Source organism: Peromyscus eremicus, chromosome 15, assembly GCF_949786415.1.
Source record: "Peromyscus eremicus chromosome 15, PerEre_H2_v1, whole genome shotgun sequence".
Lineage (NCBI taxonomy): Eukaryota > Metazoa > Chordata > Mammalia > Rodentia > Cricetidae > Peromyscus > Peromyscus eremicus.
This window is the reverse complement of record NC_081431.1, coordinates 31,277,248-31,298,055: the sequence shown is the minus strand read 5'-3', so window position 1 is coordinate 31,298,055 and position 20,808 is coordinate 31,277,248. Positions and strand designations below refer to the sequence as shown.

The 20,808-nt window shown below is 39.1% G+C and overlaps 1 protein-coding gene and 1 pseudogene across 3 annotated transcripts; one reads left to right on the top strand and one right to left on the bottom strand.

The window, feature by feature from the left end:
- Positions 1-337: 337 nt before the first annotated feature.
- On the bottom strand, positions 338-19,439 carry Gorab (golgin, RAB6 interacting). 3 transcript variants are annotated; one of them, XM_059280771.1, is made up of 5 exons: positions 19,364-19,439; positions 12,478-12,832; positions 10,177-10,278; positions 7,926-8,066; positions 338-2,110 (listed from the first exon to the last, which is right to left on the bottom strand). In XM_059280771.1, exons 1-5 carry the CDS (start codon positions 19,422-19,424, stop codon positions 1,666-1,668), a joined length of 1,104 nt encoding a protein of 367 aa, XP_059136754.1. In that variant the 5' UTR covers positions 19,425-19,439; the 3' UTR covers positions 338-1,665. The 3 variants fall into 3 exon arrangements, with proteins under 3 accessions (XP_059136754.1, XP_059136752.1, XP_059136753.1); XM_059280769.1 differs by lacking the exon at positions 19,364-19,439 and having other exon boundaries at positions 12,478-12,931; XM_059280770.1 differs by lacking the exon at positions 19,364-19,439 and having other exon boundaries at positions 12,474-12,583.
- On the top strand, positions 18,098-18,205 carry LOC131925892 (U6atac minor spliceosomal RNA; annotated as a pseudogene).
- Positions 19,440-20,808: the final 1,369 nt, after the last annotated feature.

The window sequence follows — 20,808 nt, the reverse complement described above, 5'->3', positions numbered from 1 at the left end:
TCACCTGAGCACTTGGATACCACCCTAGGAAAGCTGGGTGAGACAATGCTTTGTCAGAGTAATGGTCTCAATGGAACTTTTTATAGCACGTATTTGAAAGCATTTCATACACATACACACAAACACACAATGAAGTTACAAAGCAAAATTGTTAGGAGGTGGATGCCGTGAACCTTATGGGCAGAGATAGGTAGAAAATATCACAGAAGCATAGAGCTATGTCAGGTGTGGTAGGCAGCACATTTCTTCTGTGAGTCTGTGTTACACACACATGCTATTTAACACATATTAAAAAGGTTTGAAGCTTTCTTTTTAAGGTAAATGAAAGACCATACTGTAAACACATCAGACTTGTTTATTCTTTAGAAAAATAAGACTGTATTGGGCAATGAAGTTTTAAATTTGTATGTATGTCATTCATAAATAAAAATACTATCTAAGTAAATGTTTGTGTTTAAAAGTCAGTAATGGAAAATTATTCTTGCAACTTAGGTCATAGAAAAATACAAAGCACCCTTATTATCAGAAGATATTACCTTAAAAAACAATTTAAAAATAGGATGTCCTCAACTTTTCTATAACGTATTATGGATATAACTGTTATTATCTTCCTTTTTATGACTGAAAACATTTTTTATTTTTGTAATTTCTGATCAACAGATCATAATTTATGATAATATTGGTATATTTTGTGGCAAAACTAAAATATTTATATATACATTCACACATAGCACAATGTAGTGGTCAAGTATTAGGGAATAGAAACTCAACAAACTATAACAGTACTAAGACAATGAGTACTTCAACAATTTAAATGCTTTATGATAGGATAATTAATACTCAACATATAAAATGCCCATGTTACAGACTTTTAGAGAGGGAATACATCACTGTTGGATAATCAAGTGACAATAGGATTTTCCATTTCATATTCTCTTTAGAAACACTTTCATTGTCTAAATTTTACCTGTCAATTCATTGATTGAGGAAAACAGAATCTGGCAAAAGCAAAATTACACATACAGTTTGTTTACAGATGTGTATCAATTAACCAAAATTTAAGTGCAAACTAGAAACCATTTACTGGCAAATTAAAGGGAAAAATAATGTTGGCTTAAATTGTCTAGTTCCTTACATCAGCTGTGATTTCCAAGTTGTATTTAGTCACTCTAACAGTATCCAGAGAGGTAATTTAATCTGGTTTTCTCTTCTCCTCTCTCTGTACATGGTAATTTTTCTCTTTTGAATGACTGCATAAAATAGACCATGCCGTTTCACTACTTCCTCCCAAGTTACGTTTGGTCCCATACTGAGGACCATCACCTCTCCCTCTGCTTCTCTGAGTTTGCCTGCTCTAACACTCTAGCCATGTAGTTTTCTTCTACTGTTTTGTTCATTTTGTAGTGCTGGAGATCAAGTCCAGGGCCTCAGGCTCACCCATCCTTTGAGTCACTTATTTTAACTCAGTGAGAAGGACTGAAGGAACACCGAGGAGTCAAGACTCCCTAGCTAGGAAAGTGTCACGACCTGTGACTTGGAATGACCAGACATGTTAACACAGTAACACTAAGCATGGATTCAAACACAAATAGGTTTAAAGAACTTCTATCAGAGATAGGCTATAATTGACTGCAGAGATATGCTAACTGAACAAACAGCAGCCCCTCACGTGGCCACAGCAGCTGAAAAGTTCTTAGCTCCCCGACCTGGGCAGTCTGGTCTAAGGGGAGGGCCGCTGGAATGCTTGCCCGGCTTGTCTGCCTCTGGAGAAGCAGCTTGCTCTTGAGGCTCTTTGTTCTCGCCAGCCAACCCCGCAGACATACTCTCCCCAGCAGGCTGACGCAGCCTCTCTACAGGAACCACTTGTTTGCCTGCCTCCGCTTCCTGCTCTTGAAGCAACTGTTCAACCTCCAGCTCCAGTTCCAAAGCCTCCTCATCAGCCTGTACGTCCAGCTGCTGCATCAGCTCCTCCAGCTTCTTGGCCTTCCGCAGCTCGTTCTGCTGGATGATGGTACAGAGGTGTTCCGTGAGCTGTTCTTTTGTCTCGGTTTTGCGCTGTAAATCCAGCTTTGCCGTAATGTACTCAGCCTCAGCCCTGTCAAACCGCTTCCTGTAAGAACACATACAAAGATCGGTTCACTCATTTCAATTGGGAAGCTTTCTAAGACTCAGAAACAAACTAAAGAATGGGAACTGAAAGGTACAATGAAGCTCTGAATACTAATGCTTTAACAATAGTTGACAATATGTAAGATATACTAGGCTAAGATGCTACAACTGTCGCAACATCCTTATTTGAATTTATTTGAATTTATTGCCTGTGATTCTTTCCAAAGCTGTGCTTGAGTGACAGCAGGCCAAGAGAGTTCATTTAGTGGCAAGTTAGCTCTGGGGTGAGGGGGAGAACAGAGAGCTCAGATTTGTAGCATGTGCCAGGCTATGTGGTATAAACACTGCCATTGTGGCTCATTTCAAGTTGCACGTGTGACACCACTGAATGCCCAGAACCCGCTCTCAGGAGTCAGCACAAACTAGCTCTAGTACAAGCAACTTGAAGTACACAGTTGGTTAAATTTATGGCAGGCAAAACGAGATGGAGAGAAAAGTAGAAAATTCACATCTCCTAATTAATGGATTAGGAAAGAAATATTTTTAATGAAGGAAGAGTGAACATAAGCCCACACTCATAGTTTGGGCCATAGAATTCTTTCTTGTGAGCAGCTGCCCAGTAGGTTGTATTTTGCTAAACAGCATCACTGGTGTTATCTATTAGTAACCACCACACACTAAACCATGACACCAAAAATCTCTCTAGACATTGCCAGCATCTTTCTGAGACACACAAGTGCTCCTAGTTGAAAATCTCTGGACTAAGTCACTTTTCATTCCACATAACAACAGACTATTGTTACATGTAAAAGAGGTTTTCTAGTCTGAGAATATAGCTCAATGGCAGAGAACTTGCCTAGCATATATGAGGAGGAGGGAAAGGAAATGGAAGGGAGGGAGAGAGGGAGGGCAGATCACTGTACGTCTGCACGGTATAAGCAGTATGGATGAGTGCTACCAGTCTCCTGTGAAGTAAGGTAACTGTAGGGAGAACCACCCTGCACTTTCCCCTACCCCTCGCGTTAGAATGCTATCAGTAAGGTTGTCATATCTTCACTTTGTACATGTGTTACTTTTCTTTAAAACAAAGTCAGTTTCTTCCTCTCCTGAAAGAAAAATTCCAATTTATCAACTAGTTCAATTTAACTAGCAATAATAATTGTGAAGGCCCTGCTGGCTTACCAGTTCTGATGGCCTATTGATTTAACTTCACTGATTCCAAGATGCAGTATGCAATATGTATAACTTATAGAAAATAAGACAGAACCCTACCTCCTAATGTGAGATTCTCTTGGAAGGACACACCGTGAAAACTATAAAAGGCTTTGACTGCAGAGAATTGAAGGCTCAAATCTGTCCTCTTGTCCACTTGAATACCTTCTTGGCCTTGGATGCACAAGTATCTAGCCAAGCTAGCTAAGGGAGAGAAAAGGACTTGGACTGCAGGATCCAAGGAGCAGTGTCAAGGGCAAGTCACCAGAACCACAGGCTGTTCTCCGTATTCATAAGCCACACCTCTTCTAACTGAACTCTCCTTCACAGCCGCAGGCCAAAATGGGTATCAGCTGTGGCTCTCCATCAGACTCATTCCACTGGATTTCTCCATATCCAGAAAGAGCATGGATAGCCCTCACTCTTCTAGTTTCAATGGAGTTCTTAATGTCATTGGTCATGAACCACTATTTAGCCTGTGAAGGAAATGGCCTGGAGTGTACATAAATCTTGGTCTAACTAGATGTACCACCAGGGTCAACATCTGGAGTAAAATACTTGGATTTCTGCAGAAGGGGTTGGAGAAGAGGTCATGCAAAGACCAAAAACCAGTACAGTAACTCTGGCGGTTACTGCAACTCAGTCTTGGGTCTATCTGTAAAACAATGACATTAACAGAGTCACATAGACATCTGGCTGGACAGTCAGCAGTATAAACAGTCTAAGAATCCTTCCCAGTGCCTGAAAAACAACTTCCCCTTCAGAGCACCCAAATAAAAACCATCATTTCCATTTAGTGACACGTGTCTAAAACTACAGTAACAGGAAAGTTAAGGTCCTGGTACTGATAATTTTAAAAACGTTATTTACATAGTGCTCATTTATTGTACCTCTTTTATTTTACTGTCACCTAATAAACATTAAAATGAATATATTGTTTTCTAATAACTTCCCATATTAAAAAAATATGCTAGAAGAACTTTGTTGGGTATCTAGGTCCTTTATTTCTACACTTGGTAAGTAAGATAAGCTGCTTATGAAAGTCAAGAGGTCTGACATTGTAGATATATGAATACCTTAGTCTTTTTCCAACATTCTCTTCTCTCCAGCTCTGTCCCTACTCCCACTCTCCACCTCTGCTCCCCAGTTAGCAGAGATTTACAGACTGGGTTCATGAACACTGAACTGAAGTTAACATTTGCAATCAAGTCCCTAGGTTTCTACTGATCTGAGTTCATTCCAGATATATCACTTAAGATTCTATATTTTGCTATTTATTTAAAGTCTTTCTGGCCTAAAACATGCACATATATTCTCCTACAGAGTGACTGATGTTTAAAATATTGATTAGTTTCACAAACTACTTGATTAGTCTAGGGGTCTTGTCGCTCATACTGAATCTGGGTAGGATGGGTACTCTGAAAGAGAATAAGATCATTATACACAAGCCAGTAAGACACATTGAACTGGAAATGTAATTAGAGAATTGTTTTGTTATTTTAAGGGGACACTGAGTGATTTAATGTTATTTAAAGGTTTTAGAAACTGTCTCTTGGTCTTGGTATTTTGATGGTTTGAAAAAAAAAAACCCTCAATGTTTAACCCTTTCTACACCATGAGGTTCCACTCTTAGCTTACAGGACTATCTGCTGAAAAGTTCAACTGTCTGTATGAATTAACATGTGATTTTTATCCTTTCTCAGAATTTCTGAGGAACAGAAGAATCTTGGTTAATAAAACAGGATCTAAGAGATAGTCTCCCTCTATTTTGAAACACTGTTATCCCATCATCATAGGAAGTTTTCATTCTTATCTATGATAAAGACTAAAATAATAAGAAAACGAAGATTGATGTAAAAGGATGATGTGACAGCAGAACAACTGATCTATAATTTCCTGGTGCTTTGTTCAGGCAGTGTGTCTCCTCAAGACCGTGTACGACTGTCATCTTAGTTCTTCTCAGTTTTCACTGACTACAACTGAGCAATTTTTAAAATGCTTATATTGGAAATAGAGGAAACTGACAAAGAAAGGCATTTTGATGCTGCTAGGCAAATTCCAATATGAATGTAAGCTAAAGTCCAGCTTCCCCAAAATATTAATTTTGAATCTGTGGAACTTTAGAAGTTAGTTTCTAGGATAACAAATGTGATCGAGGACTTTAAGAGGAGGTATTCTGAATTCCAGTGGTTCCAGGAACCTGTGATAAGAAAGGGCAGAGGAAATGTGGAGATAGGAGAAAACATGTGACTGAAGACACAGGATACAGACTGTGGCCCCAAGTTCAGGAATAGGTATAGCCATCTGAAGTCGGAAAAAGTAAGAAATTGAACCATAGGGTCTCTTAGAATCATGCCCCTATACCCCTGCTAACATCAGGTTTCTAGTCTCCAGAAATGTAAGATGAGATCTTTCTGATGTTTTAAAGCATACAGCTTGTGGTAATTTGTTATGATAGTCCTAGGAAACTAAACAATGCAGAGTCATAGCCTGGAGTCTAAGTAGTAAAAGTGATCAGGCAAGTGAACTATCAGTGCTCAGAATGGTCTGTTCACATCAACAACTTCTTCAATCTCATGAATCAATGAGTGAGAATGGATTTCTAAGGATAAAAAGGAAATGCAATTTCCACATACAATTCCTCATTTCAATATCTATAATTGCTCAATAAACATAAGTAAAAATTTAGAAAATTGTGTAGAAATCTTATGAACAAGACACAATCCTAATTCCAGTTAGGGCTGTCTACGGCTTCTCTGATTTACCTTCAGACTTAGCCTTTGAAAAAGGGCCTCACACATCAGCATCCATTCATATAGTTATGTCAGTAACAGCATCAAGTAAAAGTGCTATCTTTAGCTTATTAAACATATGAAATAAAAATATATGATATGAAACACTTTTACTGCATTAAGAATTCTCTGTGTAAGTTTCAGTAAAAAATAGTAATCTACCTTATCTACAGTTTTTGAAAGCTAAAACCAACATTTCCTACCTAATATCCATCGTGAAAGAACATCTTTCCGCAGCCTACTTAGGATAGAAGTAAAGCATAGACGGAGCAGATTGTATTTATGCATTTAGGAATACACACACACACACATACACACACACACACACACACACACACACACACACACGTACATATGCAACAACCATTGAAAAGCAGAGGCCATGAATTTGAAAAATAGCAAGGAGAGGGATATGGGAGGGTTTGAGGAAAGGGAAGGAAAAATGATGTAACTATATTATAATCTTAAAAAATAAAAGAAATAATTAAATAAAACCCCTACAATTAGACTTTTCCTGCTGCACCCAGGACTATGAGATGCTATGAACAATCTACATGAGGCTGCAGAGGTGGCCAACTCAGTTACAGAGAATAAGATGTGCTGACAGTCAAGGCTGAGTCTACGTGTAACAAAATCCTAGTGGCCTCCTTAACAGTAACAGAAATGGGAAACTTCTGGTTATCACTACTGATGGCATTCATTTAGGCTATCCACTAATAAGGGCAACCCATTCATAGCATATGAGCAAACGACAATTACCCAAATCACAAGGACAACCACAGGCCTCTTTTAAACACTAAACAATGAATTAAAACTATCGCCATGCATTTCCGCTTTATGAAATTGCTCTATAAACATTCTGATGTTGTGGTTTACCCGAGACTAATGAAGCATTCTGATTGATTTCTAGTGTTACAGAAGAAGATACAAAGCTGAGTCATTAGTACAGCACTCCCTTGTGAAGAACACACAAACTGGGATGATTAAAGAAACAGTGCAGGGACTGAGAACCCTGAAATTGGGCATATTTTTTTGCCCTTTTATCTGTTTGCAAAGCCCATGTAATTCTTTACATGTGCTTATTCACTTTAAAAATATTCCAGTGTTTTCTTCTTTTATAAAAATGCCAACAGTTGAAACCAAGGAAGCATGTGATAGCAGACCATTTTGTACGAAGTATAACCAAACAAGGAAAAACAAGCTTCACAATATGTAGAAGATATTTAAGAAAATATATCCACAAGAATTTTTTTCTTTCTACTCATAAACTGAATCCTTCTTGTACCCCAGGCTGGCTTGAACTTACAGTGATCCTCCTACTTCAGTCTCTTGCATGCTGGGAATATAAGCATGTATCGCCACCATTCCTAGCTTATATTCAAAAGTATTTTCAAAATAAACTAATTTTCTTACTTTCATAACAAGGTGAGAATTTGGCCCCAATTCCATAAAGGCAATATCAAAGAGTGAAAATTTTAATGGAAGGACAAAGATTTGGTGTTAGAATCATATAGTTCTGCAGTGAGCTCATCAGGCATATAATATGATAGATCTTGAAATACTCAGGGTCGCAAACGTTAAATAGCTGAAGATTAATCGGGAAACACTAAAATGCAAGTGAGTAATTCAGGAAATGTGGTAAGAGGAATTTCAACAAGGTCAAGCCATAGCACTGGCAGCCACTTGAATTTGCACATTACTAATGGCATTCTCGTGCGACTTTACTGGAGCTATACATAAAACCCACCGGCATAGCTAGTTTCAGATACGACTCATGCCGCCAGACTCTTCAGACCTCGCTATCCTACCTACCGTGCATAGGAATACTCTAGGCTGGCTTGGTCAATTCTGTTCCTGAGGATTCCAATGTCAGCGGACACCATGTCGTCTAAGGCCTGTAACTCCTTCTGGATCCTCTTGAGTTTCATGGTCTCTGCTTGGGTCCTTTTAGATCTGGAAAACCAGGAATATGAGTTGGAGGCAAACACTTGAAGATCACATTTCCAGACGTGATATAAATGGAAAGGCATGGCAATTGTGCATATAGTTCATGATATTCTTTTCAAAACTTAGAAAAAAATCATAGTTGACAAAAAATAAATCATCTTATCACCTTGTTTTTCTAAACTTTCTATTAGTACATACCATTTTTCATGAACAAAGTAAAAATTAAGATTTTTATAAAAGTTTCTGCTGAACAGTTCATTTGTGGACTTACATTCGTTCTCTAAGAAAAAGTCCTGAAAAAACAGGTTAATATTCCCCTTACATTAGAGTATCCAACATAGCTTTCCAAACCCTGGATTGCATTCTGAAAACATCTATGATTTCAATTCCTTTGGTCTCATCTTGTTTCCTAGGAAAACTGTATACAGACCTTTAAAATTATCTGTGGAACTCAGACTTTCTTCTGTTGAAAAGTACACCCCACTCAATTATTTATTGCACCCAAGTACAACATACTTCTGAAACAGGGTAACACATACAAAAGTGTCATCCTACCCAAGTACACATATACTTCAGAAATGGGGTAACACATACAAAAGTGAACCTTTAACTATGACATCACCCATTCAGAATTTCACACATGCTCTGGGGAGCAGAACCTGTCCCCAGTGGCACCACTACAGTACAGCTTACACTCCTGACTTTATTGTCTTAGCATTTCATCTTCCCTTCAGTCCACATTCTCTAAGCAGCAAAGTCTTACTTCATGTCACTCATTAACAACAGATTCATGCTGCAGTTTCCTTCATTTCTGTCTCTTTCCACGTTACTCTGTCTTAAAGCAACAGCAGAGAAGCATGGAAACTATACGTTCTTTTGAAGACAGGGGAAACATGGCTCAGGCTGGCTTTGCACTCACAGTTCTCCTGGTGCCAGGATTACAGGTCTGCAGCACTCCAGCAAGCTAATATATCTAAGTTCTTTTGTAAAATCCCCAATAAACAGTCCCTACTCTTAGTAAAGACTAAGAAAATCCTTTTTTAAAGCATCATCAGTCACTTGTGGGGAAAAAGATGGTATTATTCTTTTATATTTTGTTCTTTTTCTTGAAATATAAGCCAGCCTATGAGTTGCAAAGATGGTATTATTCTTTTATATTTTGTTCTTTTTCTTGAAATATAAGCCAGCCTATGAGTTGCATCTCTATTATACTTCATGAGAAGTTGTTCTAAAATGTTTCTCTCTCTGAATTATTTTCATATCTACCTATCTTGCTCTCACCTCTTCTGCCCTTCCATCAACTTAAACCTCAAGCAATCACAGTTTAACACAGGATCTTGCTATACAGCTGTGCAGCCTAGGCTGAACTTGAGCTTAGGCCAATCAGTCTTGGGAGTGCTGGAATTGCAGGCATGTCCCACCACTCCTATTTGGAGGTCTTCAAAGCAACATGTCATTGAAGATTTGCTTGCTTTCAGTTCAATCACTACTTTATTGACACGGCTTAAGACCACAGGAGAATCGGAATTACCAACTCAAACCTGGGCAATGCTGCAGTTTGGGGCCAGTATGACATAACACATGAGAAGGGAGTCCTGACACCCTTAACACTAAAGGTGTGGGGAAAATCAAACCTCACACAGGCTATATGATGGCTGCTGCAAGTTACCAAGAAAACACAGTAACTTACTTAAGAAACATGCCAGTGAGGAACACAATCCAAGTTTACGACAGTGTTAGTCACTTCTACACAGCACTTACCCCTCTACGTGCTAGATGCTAACACTATTCCACATCAAATTAAAACTTGCACACACACACACACACACACACACACACACACACACACACACAGATAACCATTCCTGTTGGTCCTGTGACTGAGTTAACAGTTAACACTGATGCCGCAGCCCTCACCACAAACACATTATGATTCATTACTTAAAAAAAAAAAAATCCTCCCTAAAAGGTGAAACTAGAACTTCAGTATCATTCAAGCATAATTTGTCTTGTAAGAGTTGCAATGGAAGTATTGGTTTATGGAGTAAGGCATGGGAAAATAAACAGAAGCTCTAAGAGATGACTAGGGGTCACAGCCCTGATCCAGATGCCTCACCTTTCTGCAATGGCTTGAGCCAAAAGGGCTTTCTTACGTTTATTTTTCTCTTCCATTAGTCGCTGTTCCTGTTGGAGGACTTCCCAACGAGATTTTTCTTGCCTGGGGAAAAAAAAGGCACAAAAATGAATTCATGAAAAAGACTATTACCCAGCCCCACACCTTACCAGTCTGTCTCCTATGCATAAAATTTAATCAGGCAGGTTACATATATTTTCTTTCAAAATCCCTTTAAAAGAAATCCATCTGCAGCTCATTATTCTGTTCTAATAAGAACAAAGACCATGATCTGAAGTAAAGAGGCTTCCATAAATTGGACCTTTGAAATCTATATATGTGGATAATCTAGAAACCCACAAACTGGAAGCCCAAGTACTGTGACACTCTTTTAGGACTACAAAGAAATGTGTGTGTGGATAGTAACATATGTAAAATGGAAGTCAAAGTATATTGGTCTGAGGTTGATGTCATGTTCCACCTTTTAGAATTTTCTTTATGAATAAGGTCTGGACTTCCTTAACATCTTAAGGTAACAGCCAGTGCTTGTTTACTACATTTTTTTTATTTGCTCACTTTTCTCCAACTCTGTATCTAAAATAGGTTTTTAATTGAAACAATTACATCACTTTCCCCTTCCCTTTCCTTCCTCCAACTCCTCCCATATCCCCGCTCAAGTTGACAGCCCTTATCATTACATACACATATATTTATGTACAAATATATATAATACAACCTGCTGAGTTCTTTATCTCCCACTCTTAAACACTTTTAAATGAGTAGTCGTCTGAGCTTAAGGTAAAGGGACCACACTAACACACAAATAAGATACTGAAAGCATGTACTATAGCTTCTAACATGTCCAGTTCTAAAAGCGGGCGCACTAATATTCCCAAAGTCACGAAGCTATCGACACAAATACTGTCACAGCAAAGCTCTTTTTCCTTCTGCTGGCGTTTATCCAGCCCATCCAATGTCTTCACCCACAGACCTAGCAACCACTCTAAACCTGCCCTTTGATTTGTTGTTACAGCGTCCACCTTATGGTTGGCACCAGCCATTTCTCACGGTTTCCGCTCACAGGCACCTCAGGCCTGGTTCACCTGGTCCCCTCCTAAACTGCACAGACACCCAGTGTTTCTCTAATCACCACCTTGACCAGGAGATTTTCCCCTGGGGCTCTGGTATGATGCTACACTAGGAAGCAGGATTCCTGTTATTCTGGCTGCCTTTTATTTCTCTACTGTTCTTTAGTCTTTGCCTCGCTCAGAAAACCAAGATGTCCTCATAGAATACTGTAGGATCTGGCTCTCCTTTCCCAAGCTCATCATATCAGGATTCTTCCTTTTGAAAATCAATGGTTCCTTGAATTACTGTCTCCCACGGATGTCCCAGAGTATCTAAAAACCAATGATATTCCTAAAGACATCTCATCTAAGTTGTCCATCTCAATTACAAATTCAAAGCCTTCCTGAACTATATAGTAAGGCTCTGTTGTAAAACAAATGAAAAACCAAGCAAACAAACTGTGATTTTATGTATCTCATCAAAATGAATTATGTCATAAAGCTCTGGTAGGCAGGACTCTCATGACAAAAATCAGCAGAGATGAGGACTATATCTGATATTGGGAAAAACATAAGATACTTTGAAAAAAGTCAGAAAAGGAAAAACAAAACAAAACAAAACAAAAATGCCATCTTTTCTTCCCATTACTAGGGATTAAAAAGCTAGGAAATGGAAATCTCTATATAGGTGGAGCTAAACTATATAGATTCTAATACAAAGATATCTCAACTCTATTACTTCCTGGCTGTGTATGTTAGTTTTGGGAAGATAGTCCCCTGCCTCTGTGTCTGTGTCTGTGTGTGTGTGTGTGTGTGTGTGTGTGTGTGTGTATGTGTGTGTGTGTGTGTGTAAATTTGAGAGAGGTTCTTGCTATACTGCTCAGGTTAGCCTGGAACTCACTATGTAGATCATTCTGGCATCAAGGCTTGAGAGCTCCTTCCTTTTCACAAGGGCTAGGCTTACAGGAATGTGCCACATGTCTAGTGTTAAGAAAACAGTATCTTTTCTAAGTCCTAAATAACTCATCTATAAGGTGAAAACAATAAGCATGGATTGTAAGACTATTGTAAAGAGTAAATGACAAGACAAAATATTTAGCTCATAATATATTTAGGTGGTTGATTCCTTTTAATAGTTTACTGATTTCATTTCTAGGCAAAAGAAAAAAAAATCAACAAACTATATTTCTTCCCAGTCCCTGTGGAAAAAGATGAAAAGTCTCATAGACTTACTAACAATTCCATTTTCTTTTTCTCCACTTTGCAATTTGGCTTTGGAGTTAGAACCTCGGCATTTCTGTGACCATCCTGGGAATTCTGAAGTCCCGGTTCCTGTGGCTGACTTTCAATACCTTGTGGCTTTCCATTGCCTGTGGAAGAGGCGAGTGTGAGAGGACTAGAGACAGCTGGTGAAGGAGGCAGTTTCTGATTGGCAACTTTCTGTGTGGGTGTGGAGAGCAGCTGCTCCGGAGGTAATGAGGCTGATCCATGTTGAAGACCAAGTTTTTGGCTCTGCTCTAGAAGGGCTTTTTCTCGCTGAAGCTGCTGCCGAGTCTTTTTCACAGGGAGACGGCGCTGGGGTTCAAACAGATCTACATAAAAGAGAGCAAATGAAGAGTCCTTGTGTGAGCAGCCAATAACAAGAATTTCTCTAGAAACATAAAGCAGTGGCATTACATTTTGTCATTCAAGAGGTCCCATCCTCTATTTTGAAAGCCCAGGGAAAAAAAATCAACCATTTCCCTGGGTTCAACAGTTCTTATATCATACTATTAATATTTAACAAAAAACAGCCTATCTCTCAATTCATCTTTGTAGGAAATCTATTTCATCGAATCAGGTCTGAGCAACAGAAGGCCAAGTTTTCATTTCAACTTGAGGACTATGAAAGAACTGATTAATTTTGATGAAATAGGCAGCCAACTGAATTCTCTGAAATATTGTTACTGTTGGCTCGATTCATTATTTTCCCTGTTGTGCAGAAACAACTAATGGCTGTTTTCAAATGAGATGCCCTTCCCTTAGTTTTACATCTTAGAACAATGCTACTTCCTTCTACCAGTTTTAGCTTACAGATCACTCAAAGGCATATTCACCAGATAAGTTCTAACTGATGCATTCAAACTAATTTTAACAGCATCCTGAAGCAAGCAACAGAGAAAGATAAAACAATTATAGGGATTTTTTTAAAAGCACAAATGAAATAACAATGCTCCTTTTGGAAGAAATATTTGAAACAAGATTAAACCCTTAGGGCAGATAATTGGGGAATTTCACTCTCATACTACATTTAATATGATCTACAAAACTGCACTGTATAAAATTATTATTCCTTACAAGTGAACAATTCAAATAGGACTTTTAAGACTGGGTATGCCACACAGTGTACAGCATTTGCCTAGAATTTACAAAGCCCTGTGTTCAATCCCCAGCACTACAAGAAAACAAACACCAAGCAAACAAAAAACTTGTCAACTATGATGTTTAAATTCTACACACTGACCTCTGAAGTACAGGTTTATTAACTTAAACTTTCCAAAGTGGAACTGAGAACGTTGCAGTCATTAGCTTGGCTTCAGTCTAGTTCACCGGACTTCACATCTACCATACTAGTTATAACTATCTGCTGTTAACCCCCGGAGGCAATTCAAGAAGGAGATATGCATGGAAAATATTTTTCAGGAAGACAGAGGTCATATCAAAACTGTGGACTGTGTTGGTTAAGTTCAATCAGCAACTTGATGAGATTTAGAACCACTTGGAGCTATGGGCATGCATGTGGAGGATTATATTGAGAAGATTAATTGAGGTAGAAAGACCCACCCATTGTGAGTGGCACCATCCCCGGGGCTGATCTCCTGGAGTATACAAAAAGGAGAAAGTGAGTGGCACACAGGCATTCATGTTCTCTGTTTTCGGAGGCCACACAGCCAGTTCCCCTGAACTCTGCCTCCAGGACTTCTCCACCACAATGGACAGTCCCCTCCAACTGTCAGTCAACACACTCCTTCCTTCAGTTGCTTTTATCACAGCCACAAGAAAAAGAACTAACACATGGACTTTCTCAGAAACAAAGTACCCTCCTCTATCTTGCAACAGAAACTTATTGTTGGTTATTGTTCGTATTTACACCATCAGAAAATATCACTGAGGCTGTTTTGTGTAAACATTAACTGAATAATTAATAGTTCCTTTGTAATTCAACTATGTCTATTTTACTTTATATTTGTACAAAGCATAGATATAAGGCTTAGAATGATTCATTTTCCACTAGCAATAAACAAACAATTCAGGGCATGTAAAAATAGAACACATTGTTTAAGTTCTATGTACTGGAAACTATAAATCAAAACGAGGGCCCACCAAGGAGCAGAGATCTAGTGCAAATGAGGACTAGCCCCCGTCACTTCTAGTCAGCTGCTGTCATTAAAGCAGTTTAGGTCAATACAGCCAGACACTTGGATTTTCAATTAAAAACAGGTACTTAGAAATTATTTCTACTTGTATTTTTTCTGTGATGCTGGACTGAACCCAGGACCTAGCACATGCCAAGCAAGTGCTCAACCACTTAGCTCTGGCCCCAGCTCCTAAATATCAGTTTTATACAAATTGGGGTTTTAAATGCAGGGAACTCTATCAATCATTAAAATCTAGATTATGCTATCGTGGAAAGAAACTTTTAATCTTCAGTGGCATGTTCCAGCTAAAGGCCAGGCTGAGGATGCAGCTCAGAGGGGAAGCAACTTTATGAGGCTCTGGGTTCAATCCTCAGAACCATAAAGCAACACAAATCAAAAAACAAAGCCAACAACCACAGGTTAGTTTTGTAGACAACACTGATGTTAGTTTTGTAGACAATTCTGATGTTAGTTTTGTAAACAATACTGACAATTATCATTACTATCAACATTTTAAAATTGGATAATCAAAAGCAGGAAGAGAAAAAAATTCTGAAAAGTCAAATATCTTTAAAGATTTTATTTTATGTATATGAGTGTTTTCCTTGCATTTATGTACAGCATGTACATGCAGTGATCCTAGAGGCCAGAAGGGGCCAATAGATCCCAAGGAACCCTAGTTACTTAAGGTTGTGAGCTGCCAAGTGGGTGCTGGGAACTAAACCAGGATCCTCTGGAAGATGTGAGAGCTCTTTAACTGCTGAGTCTTCTCTCTAGCCTCCAAATATTTTTTCATGTGTGTGTAATTTAGCCAACAGGCTACATTTGTGAGATCTACTCAATATCTTGTACTTAAGCCCTACTCTCCCATCCCTGTCTTCAATATCACTTGAATCATATGTTGATCATTTCCTTATCAGTCTACAAATATTTCTAAAAAGTATTCATTTTACAAAAAGTGTATTGTAACAGTTTTTTTCCTAAGTATCATATTGACAATGTTCACTACATTATTGACACTGTTACAGTCACTCAAGTGCTGAATCATTCCACAGAGTGACAAAACCAGAGTTTACTCATCTTCTTCCCAAGGAACACTTAAGTTGGTTTCAGATTTCACTTCTGTGAACCTGGCTGTTACACTTCCTTACGTACTAAATTTTGCCTTGGATATTACTTCCAAAGTACTGGGTGATAAAGTATAACATTAGATGTTAGACTGCTTTCCAAAATGCATTTTGTCCAGCAGTGTGTAAGAATCCACTTTAACACGTGTTGTTTAATGTTTTGACTTCCGGCAATCAAGAGAGCATAAGGTGGTCCCTCACTGTGCTTTTGATTTTTAATGTGCTGCTAGTTGTTGATGGCTACCATCTATTCATAGTCCTTGTCTTTAAGATCTCTATTGTTTCTTTTAGTTTGTATTATTCACACACTACTACCAAAGAATTGATAACATAATTAAAGAGAGACAATACCAGAAATGGTCACACATTCAGGGAGAAAAAAATCTAACAACAGAAAACATTCCATATGGGAGAAAAATCCTAAAATTTATTACAAGCTATTATAGATGATATAAATAAATGGAATCATATACCACCTTACTTGCAGTGTTAATTATATGATATCAAATACCTCCAAAGATTCAATGCAATTCTAACCAAATTCCTATTCCCTGAAATTTGGTAAAATTTTTAAAAAGCTTTTGTATCAGAGTATAAATGTTTAGACTAGCAAGGAAATTAATAAATAAGAACAAAGGAACTAGAGTGAATACTGACATCAAGAATAAAGGCAGTGGGTGAGATGACTGAGCAGGTATCGGCACTTGTCACCAAGCCTGAAGACTGGAGTTCTGATCCCTAGGACCTCATATGGTAGAAGGAGTGAACTGACTCCTACAAGACATCCTCTGACTGCCATGCCCATGTTATGGCCAAGGCAAAAGGGCCCATACACATACATAAATAAAATAAATCAATGACTAATAAAGGACACACAGGAATAAATGTTTATCTTAAAACTGGCAGAGCATGGTTGCACTGCATTCTTCCATTTATTTTGCATATGAAATCAACCACGGATCATATTTATACGTACATTTATACATATGTATATATACACACATATATATGAGTGCATATGTGTGTATGTATGTTATACACTCTTCCAATCTGTATGACTGAAAATAATTAAGTTTAAGATGTCAATGACTGCAGGTGACATACACCCCCCCATTTCAGATACATACGAATGTTTCTAGTCCCTAAAATTGTGACTTACTTTTATTAAAGTTATTTGCTGGTGAAAGCATTTAATTACCTATATTCAATTCAATAACCAATCTTCTTTTCTTCCTGCCCCAAATAACTCCCATGTGACAGCATCAAAAGGCAGTGCAGAATGACTGTGTATCAGCTTCACCTGGCAACCCATGTTATACATGACACTAAACTGAAAAATAAACCCTCATTATTTTAAACAACTGGCTATGTTAAAGTTTTTTCTGGCTTCAATTTAAACTGTTTTAGCCTGATTTCTTAATTACCAATACTGCTGTATATATTTGTCCCTCCCTGATCACATCCCCTTGCCTCTCTACCAATCAGAATTCTGTGTTTCATTCCTTTGATATTCTTCAGATATAACATCTTAATATACACCTGATTCACATAATTTTGTTCAGATAAACTCTATCAACTCAGCTGCAACTTGCTCCTTTTGCACATATTTATGTAATTTATAACTTAATGAATGTGGCCAATAGAGTCTCACTAACGAGCACAAATTATTTATCCTCTTACCTGTAAGCAGACAATTGGTTTGTTTTTAACTTTTGAATATTATAAACAAGATGGCTAAGAACATTCTTGACTACATGTGCACTCAAGTCTTTCAAAGGCACCCTGTCCTTATTTTTGTTGGTAACCAATCCCATCTGCCCAGAATATTTAACTTCATTCTTTACAGCTGCAATGAAGATTCAATTTCTGCTGGCTTTAAAAATGGGAAACCCAAGGTAGAAGACTTGGTGTTTTTACACTGATCACTTTGTTCCACTTTGGCTACACAGAGATGCAAAGATGTTTCCTCTGTTCTCACAGCAGTCATAGGTAAGTGATTTTATATCCACATTTTACCACCAAATGACAGGCTTTGACGTTTAGTTCCTTATCACTTTATAACCGAATCCAAACTGCAGAATTACTTTAAAATACATTAACAAATGTATTAGAGTCCCACATCAAACCTTTGCCCTGACTAACTAACTCTTGCCAACATTTAACCTCCACAAAACAGCCCCAGGGCCCATTAAATCCTCACCATGAGGCTGCTCTATGGCAACCACTTGTGTACTATCTATTACCACATTATTTTACAGTCTGTCTCATTAATCTACAAGCTCTCTGATGACAAAGATGCCCTGTTCATCTTTACATTTATAATGCAGAGGTTGTGGTGCATGACAGGTTAGCATTCCTCTTGACAAGGATGAAAGAGGCCCTTGGGCCAGACAACACACCTAATTCAGAAGCTGGTTCTCAGGACTTGAAAGTCAAATTAGAAACAAGGCACCTGTACTTTGTACATACAGGTATGTGAACTGAGAATGAAATCACATAACCAAAGAATCTGAAGGCATCCAGCTGGACAAAAGCAGCCGGACACACCTGACAGTATAATCTTATGATATAGGTTTTAAAAGACCCCTGGACCAGCCCAATTTTTCCCAATGTATATCAAGTACACTGATCACATGTTAGTAATTTACTCCCTTTTGCACTTGTCAGCCCTAGATAATTCTCACATCTGGGCTAAAAGTTGCAAAGTACCTGATCTACATCCACATTTCTCACTAACTATAAACGTAGAAGGATTTATTTAATTTTATCCCTAAACAAAGTAATTTTTTCAATGTTGCCACGAGTGGCAGAAAGTTCTCACAGAAGTAATGGGCACTAAGATTACCACATATATCTGTGAAATTTCAATCTCAAGCCAAGAGTGTTTTTATCATTTCCTACCAAGTATCAGAAAACTTAAGTAATCACAAGCAACATATATAGTAAACCCATTCAATGATATATAAAGCCCCAGGGGGAAGGCACCAGATTCTGGCTGCCCCTGGAGGCAGTAGAGACACGCAAGTGTACTGTGCACGTGCACACAAATACACACGCGCGCTTCAAATCGAACCTCTTAAAAATCCTTTTGGTTGCCGACTCCCAAGAACTGGAAAGAACTACAAAATCATCTGGTAACCAGAAGTAAAGGCGATACAGACGCATCCTCAAAAATCACTTTCGCGTTTATTCACTCTCATGACCCCTTCCCCAATAACTGCTTTTGTCAGTTCACCACAATTATGATGCTGTGTATGCAATGCTCCTCTTCATTCACCCTGACCCCAAGTCTGCAATTATTTCCTCGTGCTATCATCCTCTCTGCAGTGGCCATTCGGGTAGTAGCTTCGCTTCCTCTCTCCAGTCTCATTTCTTTCTACGGGAAAATGTACAATCACTGGAAAAATGGATCCTTAGAGAGAAATCCTGCGGGCCCGCCTCTCTGGCCTCTGAGGCTAAGACACCCACCTGGGGAGCCCCACCATCCCTGTCCGCCCACTTGCAGCTCCAGGCCCCACGCCCCCTCAGCCACCCGCCAGGCCTCCTGTCCTTCACAGACTCAAGACTCCGCATCCGCGCGCGCGCAGAGACACCTTACCTTTATTCTGCTTTAGTCTCCTCAGCTCTTCCTCAGAGAAGCCAGCCCAATCCTGAGCCATCTGCCCGGCCCTCGGGACCCCAAGAGCGCCCAAAGCTCAGCTCGCAGACTGCCAACACAGCTCCCCGGGCACATCCGGGTTCCTTCCATGGCACGGCGAACAGCCAATCAGCGCGCCGAGCGGTGGTGCGAGGCCCCCTCGGACTTCAGGTAAGGGCGCCCATGGGGCTGCCCCGAGCGATGCCTGAAGAGCCGTCCCGGCGGACCGCTCCGCCCGGGCTTTCGCCTCTCTTCACAAGCCTCTATATTGGGCGTTTGTTCTTCCTGATCCATCACTTGGAGAGAAATGGGGGCAATAGGAATGCTGAGGAAGAGCGGAGGACATCAGGCAGGGAGGCAGTGGCAGAGGAGACCGGAAGGGAGGCGGGTCTTGTGTGGTCAGCTGGGCGGAGCCTGCAGGCTGGGTTGCCTGGGAGGTGGGTACCCGAGCGTCCTTTGCTTGTAAGGCGTAAATCCTGGGGAAACCGAGAGGGCTGGGATGTGAGGAATGGCCAGTACTACGCCAGACAATAGCATCTTGCAGTTTTCTTGTTTTGTTTTCTTGTTTCTATGATGAATGTCAGTATCCCAGAGATTTTGCTGGCCTCCAGTTCACAAGCCTCACCACACCACTCAACTCCTAATGGATGAATTTTTGTTTTGCCTAAAGCTAAGGTCAGGATTTTTTTTTTTTTTTTTTGGTTTTTCGAGACAGGGTTTCTCTGTGTAGCTTTGCGCCTTTCCTGGAACTCACTTGGTAGCCCAGGCTGGCCTCGAACTCACAGAGATCCGCCTGGCTCTGCCTCCCGAGTGCTGGGATTAAAGGCGTGCGCCACCACCGCCCGGCAATTTTTTTTTTTTAACAGACCAATTACTCCATTTTAAAGTTTCTTTTTTCACTATTTTTTGCTAACAACCACCAAACCACATTACCTTGGCTATACTTGAAATTTCAGAGTATTACTTTTTGAAGTAAGACTCAATATTTTTAATCAAGTTGAAATACTGGAAAGTAAAGTATGGCACCAAGGATTGAAATGAGCAGTTTATTTTAGGTAAGTATTAGAAAAACGTAATCTTTGAACTTTGAAGATGAATGGGTTTTCCAAAATCCAAGGATGCCACGCATGTTTATCTTAAAGATGGGTTTATTTTTACTGCATTTAAAAGGTAAAATGCCACCCAAAAGGATTAATTTCATTCAAGTTTTGAACATAGACTAAATATGTTACAGGATACATTTACTAACTCCAGAATAGTATGTAGTCATTACAACCAGGTAATTAATTCAGTTTGTCCTCTGCACACAGTAGCTATTTACTAGTAACCCAATAACAATGTTAAACCAATTTGTGTGCTCCCTGTCACATTTTATACATTCATTTTCTTTCTATGAGTTTCAAGAT

Bases quoted from the DNA above. Each gene is read 5' to 3' on its own strand.
- Gorab (XM_059280769.1), bottom strand. From the start codon at position 12,914: ATGCCACTGCTTTATGTTTCTAGAGAAATTCTTGTTATTGGCTGCTCA. The intron at 8,067-10,176 runs GTGAGGCATCTG...CTGGTTTTCCAG, and splicing joins GCTCAAGCCATTGCAGAAAG to ATCTAAAAGGACCCAAGCAG. The intron at 2,111-7,925 runs GTAGGTAGGATA...GTGTTCTTACAG, and splicing joins CTAGAGTATTCCTATGCACG to GAAGCGGTTTGACAGGGCTG.